Raw genomic sequence first — 14276 nt, forward strand, 5'->3', positions numbered from 1 at the left:
TTTTCATGGCTAGGGCACATCCGATGCTACCACAAATCAACATGCCCTGAAGATATCTCAGAAGATTCTTGGCACCAATCCAATGTATATGATGAGGCTCAACCATATATTGGCTCAGATGTTAACTCCAAACATATGTCCGGACGGGAGTTGACCAAGAACATCAGTGCTCCTATGAGTTGACGATACTCAGAAGCATTTCCCAATTCAGGTCCGACAGCACTACCACATAACTTCTTAAAGTTAAGTTCCATCGCGGTAGTCACAGGCTTGCAATCCACCATCCCAAATCTTTCTAATATCTTCACAACATATTTTCCTTGAGATAAGAAAATTCCTCCTGGCTTTTGCCAGACATCCAACCTTAGGAAGTAGTGCATCAGTCCTAGGTTCTTCATCTCAAATTCAAAGCCAACTCCCTCTTACATTTGTGAATGAGAGGGTTTGCACCTGTCAGAAAGAGGACGTCCACATGAAGAACCAGTATGAGAGGTTTATCATTTTTAACCTTAAAGTAAAGGTTCGGATTGACTTCACTTCTAGTGAATCTTAGCTTCATCAGATAGCTATCAATCCTCTCATACCAAGCCCGGGGTGCTTGCTTCAAGCCATAGAGAGATTTCTTCAACCTGCATACATGAGATTCCCGGTCATGAACCTCAAACCCTTCTGGTTGTTCCACACAGACTTCTTCTTTGATCAAACCATGTAAGAAAGCGGTCTTGACATGTCTTGACATCCATCTGATGTAGGTTCAATCCTTGCGAGGCAGCAAGGGCTATGATTGAGTGGATGGTGGTGTATCGAGGAACAGGTGCAAATATCTCATCATAATCTACACCCTCCTTTTGAGAGAAGGCTCAAGCAACAAAGCGAGCCTTGAACTTTTCTGCTCTTCCATCAGCTCCATGCTTGATTTTGAAGAGCCATTTAGAGGTGACAACCGATTTGTCCTGGGGTCTATGAACCACATCCCAGACATTATTCTTCATAATCTACTTGTATTCTTCATTCATAACATCCTTCCATACTTGTTGCTTCACGACTTCTTCGAATGATGAAGGATCATTTTGAATGATAGTACTCATGACGGTCAGGTATCCTTGATACTTGTTCGGCTTCTTGCTTTCACGGAAAGTCCCCCTTGGTGCAATATGTCTCTTGGCATCTTGGAGAGTCTCCCTAAGGCATGAGGGTCTACTCTTGGAGGAGGAGTGCTCTTGAGGAGGAGGATCAATAGGATCCATAGGTTCTTCAACATTCGGCATTGTTTCATCTTCTTTTGCACCCTGTTTTCTGGTGTCAGCTTCTTTATCCTTCCTTGGGATAGTAAGGTTATTGATCTTGCTGAGGGCCATATCTTCGTCAAAGGTGACAACATGACTTATCTCAACTTCCCTTTGACTAGCCACATAAATTCTATAACCCTTAGAATTTTCACTGTAGCCCACAAAGATTCCTTTCTTCCTTGATGCACCCGATTTGCTTCTTTTCTCTTTCGGCACATGAAAATATACGGGACTTCCAAAAATTCTAAAATGAGAGACTTCGGGTTTCTTACCAGTTAACATTTCTTCGGGAGTCTTGGAGTCCAATGCTTGATGAGGGGATCGGTTTTGAATATACACGACGATATTTGTAGCTTTAGCCCATTGGAACTACAAAAGCCCTTGATCATGAAGCATGGCACGAACAACTTCTACAATAGTACGATTCTTCCTTTCAGCCACACCATTTTGCTCAGGAGTGTATGGTGTTGTAGTCTCCCTCTTAATGCCAACTTCTTTGCAATAATCATGAAATTCATTTGATTCGTACACAGTCCCATTATCAGTCCTCAATATCTTGATTTTCTTCTTGGATTGGTTTTCGATCATGGATTTGAATTGTCGGAACCAAGTGACCACTTCATCCTTCTTCTTCAAGAAGTAGATCTAGGTCTTGTGAGAATAATCATCCGTAAAGGTGAGATAATATAAGTATCCTCCCAAAGAGTTTACGGGCATCATACCAGATATGTCTGAGTGGATCAGTTGCAATATATCTGTGGTCTTGCTATTACTTGAGGGGAATGGTCCCCTTGTAAGTTTTCCTTCGGCACATCCTGGACATACACCTTCTTTCTCTACTTTGAACTCAGGCATGCCTGTCACCATTTTTCTCACATCGGGTAGAGCCTTAGAGCATACCCAATCACAAGAGGAGAGGGAGAGATGATGAGATGAGATGATGGTGAAAATGACTTAAGGTCTCCTCCTTTTATATGCAACGTTGAGGATGAGTTGTGGGTTTTGCTCGCTGGCCGACCTTGACAATTTGTCCATAATATAAATAAATTCATATCTTCATTTGTTCTCATTCGAAATTGAATTGATAACCCACCTACCATCCAAGGTTGAATAAAAGTATCTCTGTATAAATATTAGCTGGAAGAGTTGGATTTGGTTGGGGGATGTCTCTCCATCTAGAAGAGGTGGCCTGTAGAAGGGAATTGGAGGAGGAGGGATGCTTGTTTGTTTGGTGTAAACTATATAGAAATCTAGGGTAGGAACTCCGTTAAGGTCTTGTAATGCGGGGATGGACTACCTTCTAGGGTTTGAGGTGTTTGGGAGTTGAAATGGAGTTTCCCCTTGTGTTCATTTTTTCCTCTAGCCATTGGAAGCACTAGGTAGAAACATGTGTTTTTATGAGTAGTATCTGAATTGTGGGGTGGCTGAATGATGTAAGGCTTAATGATAAGAGTAGCTCCCATATATAATGCTAAGTGTCTTTGTTTTGGATACGGGAAAAAGCATAGAGGGAATTAAAGACTCTCAAAACATGTAGTGGAACCTATGATGTACCTCATAATATGACTAACAACACAGAGTAAAGTGCTCCTCTGTCTTTGCATCTTGCTTATGGCAAGGCTGGCATATTCTGTCCTCCAATGGAATTTGATGCTTAGCTTCCACAAGAACCCACTTTGAACTGGCCTAAAGGTATTTGAAGCATAAAAAATGATAGCTTGTTGCCTTGAATGTAAAAATACACAAGAGGTATTTTGTAATAATAATTTATTATATATAAAAATGTATAAGTGATGAATGTTACAATGAGGACCCGCCTATATATACCTAAGCAGGTGTCCTTTCGTGACTGGGCATGCCTTTTAGACATGCCTTTTCACTTAACTTAATGACTATTTAACATAACCAATATTTGATTATTTAATATTTACATTAATTTTATTTATTTTACTTGTTATGAATTATATTCATAACATAGCCCCTTCCTTCGGAAGCTTTGTCCTCAAAGCTTTAATGTTGTCGATTTTCTTCACTTAGTGTTTGTCGTCTTGATCTATATAATCCGTTCATCGTTTCGTCATGTAGCTCATCAATAACATTCCCCCTTTTTTTATTAATATTTTTAATTTTTATTTTAACAATATTTTTTAAATTTTTTAAAATATATATATATATATTTATTTAATAATAATTAAATATTTTTAATTAATTAAATTATGTTATTATAAGATTATTATTACTGTATTAATGTTATGTTTATTGGCCGATTATATATTAACCTCGTCATATATATAAGACCACCCTTATACCCCGTACGAATCGTGATAAAGATGAGGCGTGACGCATCGAGACCCCTAGCCGACAAGTATTTTACAGCAAGGATTTTACGGCTCAGTTAGGAACAAGATTATACAGACTTTTCGATGGAGACTGGAGTGATAGCGACAGTGTCAGAAGAGTAGCGGTGTTGCAAGGAGACATGGCGGGGAGCGGGTGTGGAAACAGAGCGGTAGCATGCTTTTAACGAAGACAACCATGGGTAGCGGCGTCTATCCCGCTGGTGGCTATTGTCATGCCCCATATATGAAGAAAATTTAAATGTATGGTTCTGTGGATGAAAATTCACCCACATCGATAACATTTGTAATTCAGCCGAAATGTTGTGACATCCTGTAACAGAGCCGCCCTTCGTTGCATCGTTCTTGTGGGTCAAAGACATTTGGATCAACAACATTTACAGTTCCAAACAATTCTGCAGTTATGTCGTAGGCCTTTCGACACATATCACCTCTTTCCCTTACTCTTACCAGATCAGGACCATCATTTTTTCTTATGTCTACGCAAACTAGGATTAAATGGTTTGGCGGTAAACAAGAAATTGCACTGTGGACTGTCTCAGAAATCTTGAACAATATTTTCATTGTCGTTCCTGTGGAATCCATACTGGAGAGATGACCATATAGAGGCATAATTGGGTAAGCAAATTTGAGAGGTTTGGATCTCTTGAGTATGCAGGGGGTATGAAGGCCATCTCTGTACAAACTCTACATCAGTGCGGATGTTTATAACATTGAATGTTATAGAACCAGTGCACACCTTGACTAAGCAACTGTGCCCAATTCTCCACTTGCAATAACTAATAACACTTGAAGTATAAAAAGGATCGTTCTTTAGGAACTGAGCCTTGATAGGGTAGTGGCATAACAAAGGATGTGACTTCAAATTTCCAGTTTCCTTGTATTTTAATGTGTATAGTGTATGCATCTGTTCTAGACCACCATTAGGCATTCCAAGAATCAGCCCAAATGCATCCCATGATGAATTTGCAGAATTTCTAGGATTTGATATAGGCCTTGCACGATACATATTTGAAGATTTAGGTCCCTGAGGCATTGCCGACGAAAAATCAACTATCTCCATGGAGGTGAACCTTGAATCATGTAGAGCCCAACTACCTATACTCCTTCCCCTTCCTCTTCCTAAGGGAGCACAAAGAAGGGAATTCTGCACATCAAACTGAGGAGCAAGTCCAACACGATATGTTTGACTTCCCTTCACTGATTTTTGACCTCCCTCCACATTCAACCGAGCAAAGGGTGAAGAACCATAACGCTTCTTGTCAAACTTTACAGAGCCTTCTCTCTCTATTTGTAATGGTGTATATTCCCTGCAGTGATCTGAAAACTGTGCCTCACCTTCCTACAATGACTGGCCATTCTCTATAAACCCGCCTCGCTTCTTGATAGGTGTTGTCTCATCATCCTCTTCACCATCCCAATCAAAAGATTGAAATTGAGTGCCTCTCTTTCTATGTTTATGGTTGTGATCATCATCATATTCATGTGGATCTTCGTTACTACGACCAAGTTTATCTTCACCATTATTAAACGTAATGTTTTGTGCATTATTTTCATCATTTTGATCATGGTTTCCTTTCTCATCAGTTGATGGATCAAGTTTACCAAATTCATTTAAGGGAACATGTTGCACAACTTCAAATGTTTCAAGGTCATTTTCATCATTATCATCATCATCTTTTTCATAGTCATCTCTATTTTTAGGATCATCTTCATTCTCATCATAATCTGTATTTGACATAACCTCTTCTTCAAAATTTTCCATATTCATATCATCACCTTCATTTGGATCATCATCTTGATCTATATCATTCTCATATTCATCATTATCTGTTTCATCTTTGTTTTCATTATTATCATTCTGATCAAAATCTTCTTTTCCTGCTTTACCTTGTTTCGTTTCTTTACGGTCGCTATTATCTTCCTTATTATCGATTTCCCTTCGACATGCTTTAACTTCTGCATATGATTTTTCTAAACACTGAAATGCTTCTTGAATTTTACTAATCTGTTCAATGCATTCAGGACGTGAACGGAATGGCACATTGTGCGGCGGACCACGTTCAAAGACCCGCATGATTATATTGTGCGCCATGGCTCTGATACCACTGAAGCATAAAAACTGATAGCTTGTTGACTTGAATGTAAAAATACACAAGAGGTATTTTGTAATAATAATTTATTATATATAAAAATGTATAAGTGATGAATGTTACAATGAGGACCCGCCTATATATACCTAAGAAGGTGTCCTTTTGTGACTGGGCATGTCTTTTAGACATGCCTTTTCACTTAATGACTATTTAACATAACCAATATTTGATTATTTAATATTTACATTAATTTTATTTATTTTACTTACTATGAATTATATTCATAAAATTTTCTTGAGTACGTGCATCCAATATTAAAGCGTGTAAGGGTGTCAAACTATGGGGCCATTTCTCATCTCCAAGAAGTGCTTTGCATAGAGGGCTGTGTTGGGCCTTAACCCCCTAGGAGGGGTGATCCAACTTCCAACTGATCTAGATATATCTATTGTAGATATGCTCCCAAATAATCTTGTTCCCCTCATGCTAATTAGTCAAGAGGTGGCTAGGAGCATCCAGAGACTACTTGAACATGGGAAGGTAGTCCATTTGTATGTTTGACTGAATGTTGATCTCCACTAGTAAGTGCACACAAAGCAATGGCCTCTGAGGAGTAGTTGGCAAGATATGGATATATAGAGTCAACATTGAGTCAACAAATCTTTGGAGACCATGCAACCATGTTACTAGTTTCAAGACATTCTTGACCCAAAAACGGTTTGCTGCAAACTCTGCTTAGGATGAGTTGGAGAATTGTCTTTTTGCGTCATATAATATAGAGAGGCAAGAGGACTCGAATGCTTCCAGTATGGGTTCAATTTGAACTGACTAAACTATGCCTCCACACCTTTGGACCATATAAAATTGTAGGTTTGAAGATGGAGTCCATGAGGTCCAATTTGGACAAGATATCTTCGAAGTGGTGTTGGATGCAACTCTCTCTAGAATGGCAAGGGATTTGTACCCTTTATTAACTTGGTGTTCGAGAGATTGCCTCAACCCTAACATGGGTCTTAAGAAATGAATCCCTAGATAGGTGTATGCAATGGTAATCTTGACCTCCTACCCCCTCAAGTAGAAGTGAAATTCTGAGAGGGTCTTCTTTGAGCAATTGAAAATCATAACCTTGGTTTTCCCAAGGTTGACTATCAATTGTTAAGGTCACAAAATCTCAAAAGACCACCTAGCTATCTTTGTAGACTTTGGAAGAGGGATGTTTCGTATGTTTGTAGAAATTTATTTACGTCAAGTCAACTCATTGGATGCTCATCACTTCTTTTAGCAAGACATAAAATCACAAGTATTATGGACGCCCTTTATCTAGATTGTGAAATTGGTTGATGTGTCACAACTGAAATATACCTATGTTAACATAAATTTAAAATTTTTGATGAATTTGTAAAGATATACTAACAACATACAAAAGTAGAGGTAAAAGAATTGCTAGAAACAAACTAAAAGAATGGATATGCACTCTTGTGACTAGTCTGGTTTAATATTTAAAATATCATTTTTGAAATATACATGCACATCATAAATATGTGCCAGATTTTCTTTTCTTTGTTTTTTTATTGAAAGATGGTAATTGAATACTCCATGCCCTAGGATTTTGGCCCCCCTTTCCAATTCAAGGTCATATTTTCATATATAAAAACGTACTTGATAGTTATTTAAATATTTATAAGTTCCCATTTATTTTATATAGAATGCTCATAAAAACTCTGTGTTAGTGGATTTGCCACCCTTGTTTGTAGGATCCACAGATCTTGTTAGAACAGAATCTAGCATCCCCATATGATGTAAAGTCCCAGGCATCAAGGGGATAGTCACGTGCAACTTAAGAAAGCTACCGACTATCATTGCAATATTTCTTCCTCTCACTACTAGATTGCTATTCTCCATCTGTAGGGCTACTTCTGTAAAGATAGGATTACTAAGGTGATAGAGTGGAAGCACAAGATGATTTATTGAAGAGTAAGTTGAAGAAAAATGGATGGTTGTAATATATATGGAATCATGAGTGGTTTGAAAAGGAAAGATGATGGTAGAAACCCTAAGACCAAGTGCATGGAGATGTAAGGCAATAGGGCTGCTATGCATGCCACAAATCATCCTTAGCTTGCTGAAATTTATAGCAGAAAATTAGTTTGGAAAGCGCGGAGTGCCATTCTTAAGAGTTATGATTAAAGTTAGTCTATGTTAATCTAGCAAGAATTAAGTTTATTAGATGCTAGGCTAACACAACAACAATAGTGATAAGAGGGATCAGTTCCTCACATTATTCTATCCAAATGAAGCATAGTTCATTAAAAGGCAATTTGCAATGTGCTACAAAGGTTTCCTAATACAAAAATCAGCATAAGAAAATAAATTGTGCAATGAAAGGCTCACATAAAATACTAATATAAACCCTAAGGCCAAGAGCGTGGAGATGTAAGGCAATAGGGCTGCTATGCATGCCACAAATCATCCTTAGCTTGCTGAAATTTATAGCAGAACATTACCTCCTTAGTTCATGGTCGACGATGTCACAATATGTGGAGTGACAGAAGCCTCTCAAGGAGAACTTGCTGTCATCCTAAAATAGGAAATGTTTACATCAAAAGTCTCCAAGAGAGGGTTTACACCTAAAAATAAGAATGATAAATCAACATGCAAAAGGTCCACATAGAATTCGGTCTCCAAGAATGGATGAATGTAAAATATAATTATACAATCTTCAACCTAGCAGGATGTGTTCAGCGGTCCAGCTAGAAAAGTTCACAAAGTGCGCCCTCCAAGGTGCGTGAGAGATAAAACGATAAAATAGTTCTCTTGTGAGAATTCTCCATAACCAACCTCGAAAAATAACAAGTGATCCACAAAATGCATGTAACCAATCTAGATGTGTGAATCCCAAAACAACAACTCCATGGATAAATGTGCAAAGTGCCAACTAAATGGAGTGCTCCACAATAAAATAAGTGGTCAACTCCGAAAAACAGTAAGTGAACCATCTCCACAAATGCTTTCTCCAAGATAATGTTCCAGTAATAGTATTAAGACCAAGTAAGAGCATGCAGTTGCTGTACCCTCGAAGTATGCCACACACCTTTCAATAAAATCCTCAATAACCAACTCAAATAAAATAATATATGTGCCAAGTCAAAGAGGTGAGGGCGCTCTCCAATGAAAGCTAATAAGGTGAAATGTGTAGTCGAAATATCTATGCAATAAAGATGAGAGAACACCTAGGAGAGGTGTGTCCTAGCAAAGCAAATTGTGCCATGTAACTACCTCAACCACTCAACAAATAATATGATATCTCCATGTGAAGTGTTTCCTAGAAAGAAGTGCCAAAAGTGGTTAGACATGATCAATGCTCATGCCAAAACCATGTGTTATTTCTCAATACCATCAACTAATCCTACTAAACCATGCGCATAGGAGAAAGTGAACCCTAGAGAAATGTGGTAATCTGTCCATTAATAGTAGAATAACCATGCAAAAGGTTGCTAGAGTGTGGAGTGGATTAGGAGCATCAGAAGTGCCATTTTCCAAAGATCTTGGGTAGCAGAGCATCCCAAGAGCATCCATTATATATATATATATTATTGCATCTATATTAAAAAACATGCAAAATGCCAAATTAGTTGCGAAATATATGTAAACATGTATATTTGTACATCAATGAAGATAGAAATGACATCCATAGTACATTAATGATTAACCATTTGAGCATCAACCATCTAGAATTTAGATTCTATCAATTACAGATAAACTTACAAATTTTTAAGCCATATAATAGAAGGTAAATCATTAACTCATGGAATGAAATAGGTTACCTAGAAACTATCGACTATAACATGACCAAATAGTTATGTTTGAAAAATAGGCCATTTGCACATCGAAATATGAAGACTGAAAGGTCCAAAACAATAAACTTAACTAGTTTCTAAATGCTGCTTTATAGAAGCAATGTTCATCAATTGTGAAAGCACCCACATTGCAAAATAACGTGGTTGTGGGGTAGCATTGCCATGCATGTTCCACCCCTCCTTGACAAGCAATGTTCTACCATCGGTTATATCGAGATCGTCATCATTAGTATCATCCTTCATTCTTTTCCTCTTGTCTATCCTTTGCCTCTACCTTGATTCTCTAGGGACATCAGTCACCACCACCCAATATTGATGAAACTACCTAATCCAAGCCTTAAAATATGGTAGAAAAAGCTTAACAAGTCTGATCAATGAAGGGTACATTTTTGCTAAAGCCATGTCAAAGGAGTTAAACAATCATCACCACCAACATTATGGTGCATATAGGGCTTGGTGCTCTTGATTAAATGCCAATTAGATACCCTCATATGTGGTAGAATCCAATGAAAATGTCACAATCCTATCAATCATGAAATCTTGAAAATTGTTAAGTTTGTTAAGTGTTGAATGGGATACGAAATTCTACTTTCTCCATATGAAGTTTAGTGAGGTTGGAACCACTCTCAGACATCCTAAAACAACTAATGGTAACATTAGCAATTTAAGTAAAAGGATAAAAATGAAAGATAAAGGTAGTGTAAAAAGAAAAAAATAAAGGAAATGTCAAAGGAAAGATAAAGGAAATGTAAAAAGAAAAGATAAAGGAAATGTCAACTTTTACTTTAGGATTTAACATTACCATTAGGGAGCACCTAGGGAGCTTCCCTGGAGGATCTAGGAAGCATCCATGGAGCATGGAGGGAGCACAGTTCCAAGCTTTGGGAGCACCATGCTCCCAAATTGGTAGGGAGCATGCTTAAAAGGTTTTGAGTGCACTCCTTGAGCACACCCACTTGGAGTGTGGTTCTAGGGTTAGAATGGTGGGAGGCGGGAAGCTTTTGGCAACCTTGACCATGCATGCGTTGGAAATTGTATCCATGAGAGGGGGGATCCATTCGAGACCCTAAGTTTCCTCAAAGTAACCCCTCCAAGCATGAACAACTAACAAGTTAAGTAGGTCATTCAAGCTATTAGTTGGTAATAAATTGGGTTAAATTTAAACATTAAATTGTTAAATCAGCGGCAACATGTTTACACAAAGATTAATGCTCAAATAAAACCATAGTCCAACGTCTCGATAGTCACCAATTAATTAAATCAACATGAACATGTGTGCCAATGTGGGGGGGGGGTTTCCAACAAGTGTTGCACTATGCAAACAAGTTATGTCTCCTAGTAAAGATTACCATGATAACAACACAATGACAAAATAGAAGCTCCACCTTGGTTTTAACAAGTGGATGCCACTGAAGGACTATAATAGACAACTACCTTACAAACCTTAGAAAAAGCTTTGATAATCCAAGATGTATGTAGTACCCTTCCACTCTAACTTAGGAAAAAGGTACATCCACAAGGGTACTAACATCATCAAATACATTTTACTAAGGTTGGTTAGAAATGTTAAGTTGTATTTCCTAGGGAAATCCTAGCAAGGCAAGTGCACTACCACAACACATCCATATATTGGCATCAATATCATAAGAAAAGGGAACAATGGAGATGCTAACTCATCGAATTGTCAAGTATGACCCCACCACAGATCCAACACAAGAGGACCATGTAGAACATCCTCCCCTAGTGACACAAATAATACAACATCACCATGTAAAAGTCACTAGGAAGCTCCAACTTGACCTTGGAACATCTACCTCTTAACTCCATGCTAAAACCACTTGCATGGGCTAGAATCATCATCTAAGAATGATGAGATGTAGCACATCTGTGCTCTTCAGTATACCAAACCACATCATAATGAGATAATATGCTCCAAGATACCAGAAAAATATGTAACCAAAGGGTGATCAACAAGGAGAGCACATGTGAGAAGACCACCAAACTAGCAAGCACAACGATCCATCCAAGGAAAAGATAGACTCCCCCAACCAAAGGTCTCCATCAAATGATCCAATGCTACGAAGAGAAAGGGGTCCTTGAAGATGTATTTACCAAGTTGGTTCAATGCTCCAAGCTACCAATGGCAAATTTCCACTGATGTGATGAAAATCACAAAGTGGAGCCTCATATGATATGGGGTGAAAAAAATCTGATCCGGATCCAGATCCTATAGGAGCCACCTAGGATCCTTGATGGAAGCAGATCCCTTGGAGAAGGAAACAAATTCCGTGGAAAATGAAATGGACCCGGATCCTGAAACTTCAGTGCTTTTTTGACCCACTGATCACGAAAATCGATTTTCTAATGGAAAAAAGTTAAAATCTCTCAACACCATAAACCCCATTCCTGGTCAAGGGTCTAATCTATCCTTGTGTCCAGATTTTCTCTTGAGGTCTGATCTCTCAAGGTTTGATATATCATTATGGTCAAGGTCTCTGTCAAGGTCTGACCTATCCTTATGTGTTGTGCCATTATTGACTTCACCCACACTGTTGTTTATTCCTGGCATAGCCTCTAAGAAAACCACTTTATTCACTGTTGATATGGAGACATGGAGGTGACTCACAAAAACGCTGTTATGATCTGTTTCATGTGCATGCTGAAGTGGTCTTCCAAATTATCAATTATCATTGGTGGTTATAACTTATCAATTTATCAGTTATCAATCATGGTACATGGATGTCTGATAGTAATATGCACAAGAACTACCTTTTTGGGTTATAACTTATAGTTATACTGTTGTTATTCCTGAATCGTTTTGATTCTTAACTCTATTTTTTTGTACTTACCATTTCTGTGCCATATCTGGATCCGGGCTTTCCAAATGTCTGGTGAATCTGTATTCATATCTGGATCTGATTCTGAATCCTTATCTGTATCTGTATCTGTATCCCGGTAAATCAGTATAAACTTTATTGGATGAACTATTTATGTTCCTATTCTACTTTTGTAAACTATGTACCGAGTATGGTAAGTCATGCACACAGATAGGGCAAAAAGATGTATTTTACTGCTTTAAGATAAAGGTATTTTTAGTTGGCTGCATGCATCATTAGTCATTTGATCTCTGAAACAGTCAGATGCTTTGCTGTTACACTTTATGTGCATGTTTATGTTTTCATTCTAAGGTGTTGATTTCAAATTTATGTACAGGAAGATGCCTCGGAAAATCAAGCATCGCGATTATGAGGACGTGTATGATGATTCTTATGATTATGATGAGGACTATGCCTATGATTATGATGACAATGAAGAATCAGCTGAATGCCATGGTATATTTCCCTTCTGTTGGAGACCTATCTGAAATTTTTAGTTTAATATTTTACATTAACAAACCATTGATATCCCGCTTTCTCTTGTCTCCTCTCCTTAAATTTGCTGCTTTTTGGTAGACAATAATTTAAAAGTGCTTCTATTACCCCCACAGAAAAATTACAAAAGCAGTACATAATTTGCTCCCTGTTTTGAGAGGCAAGAGGAATTAACATAGAAGAGCTGTTTCAAATACTGAGAGATGCAAAATTTGTGCAAAGCACTTGGCTTTTACACCCTATTACATATGCTTCTTACCTCCCTCGTCCTTTTTTCTGATAGGAAATAAAGATTTATATTACCATGGCTCTGAAAGCCAGAATATTTACTTATAGTATAAAATTGGAGGCTTTGGAGGGATGCCTTATCCTTTGGAATCAGGGATTTAATAATTAATTCCTAAGATATTGCTCTGAAGCTCACAACAACTGGAATTTCACTAACAGACTATAAAATTTGCCTAAATGAGACAAATGACATTAGGGCTACATCTTTTTCACAACATGCTGACACATATCATACTCTGGAGGTTCAAACATATTTAGAAAACTGTTCTATGCAGTATTCCTCCATGCTTTGAAATCAATTCAAAAAACATTAGATCGTACTGGTGGCTGTTTGGCTGGGACAACTCCTTGGTGGGCTGATTGGCTGAAGCAGGTTGCTCCAAGGGCTCTTTCTCAATATAAACTGGTCTGCTCTTGAGGAGTTTGTTATTTTCATTCATTGGCTATCTTCCTTTCTAGCTTGACAATTGTCTCTTGAATCTGTAAGATCAGTTATTGGGTTATATCTTGATCATCCTGAATCTTCTTTGATATCTCTCTCTACTATTTTTGTTTCTCCTTACTTTTCCTTATTACTATCTATAACGAGTGTTGCTGCTTCAGAAGTCCCCTCAGTGCTTCTGTTGCCTCTTGGTACTTTTGCAAGCTTTACAATAGCGTTTTCCCTGATCTCTTCAATTCAAATTAGAACTTCCCTGACTCTGAAGAAATGATGGAGTTCTGGACTTATTGACTTCAACAGGATGAATATGTTCCTTCTTGACCTTGAATTGATTGGGTCATGACACACTCTGGAAGAGGCTTACCCTGTGTTCTGATTCCTTCCTTTACAAGTCTTTGGAAGAAAGTTATGCTACTGAGACATGTGGCTATCTCTCTATAATCCCCAATTGCCAAATTTCCTGTAGAGCTGGTTTTTTCTGCTTTCCCCACCTCCTGTCACTGTCATCCTTCTGCCCTCTTCCATCTTTTGAAAATTGTTTGGATGAGAAATTTTCTTTTGTAGGCTATGAAAATGATGGTT

At 37.9% G+C, this 14276-nt stretch overlaps 1 protein-coding gene across 2 annotated transcripts in view; it reads left to right on the forward strand.

Annotated features, from left to right (window-relative positions):
* The window catches only part of LOC149189056 (Translation elongation factor EF1A/initiation factor IF2gamma family protein), a 231441-nt gene that overhangs the window by 81221 nt on the left and 135944 nt on the right, over nucleotides 1-14276 (forward strand). For both annotated transcript variants that reach the window (XM_089411756.1, XM_089411755.1), the window contains exon 2: nucleotides 12807-12925. In XM_089411756.1, coding sequence (XP_089267882.1) covers nucleotides 12811-12925 — 115 coding nt within the window. In that variant the 5' untranslated portion in view covers nucleotides 12807-12810. The remainder of the gene's footprint in view (nucleotides 1-12806; nucleotides 12926-14276) is intronic.

This window comes from Pinus tabuliformis, chromosome 3_1, assembly GCF_031772625.1.
Source record: "Pinus tabuliformis cultivar Carrire ecotype Pingquan chromosome 3_1, CPIR1, whole genome shotgun sequence".
Lineage (NCBI taxonomy): Eukaryota > Viridiplantae > Streptophyta > Pinopsida > Pinales > Pinaceae > Pinus > Pinus tabuliformis.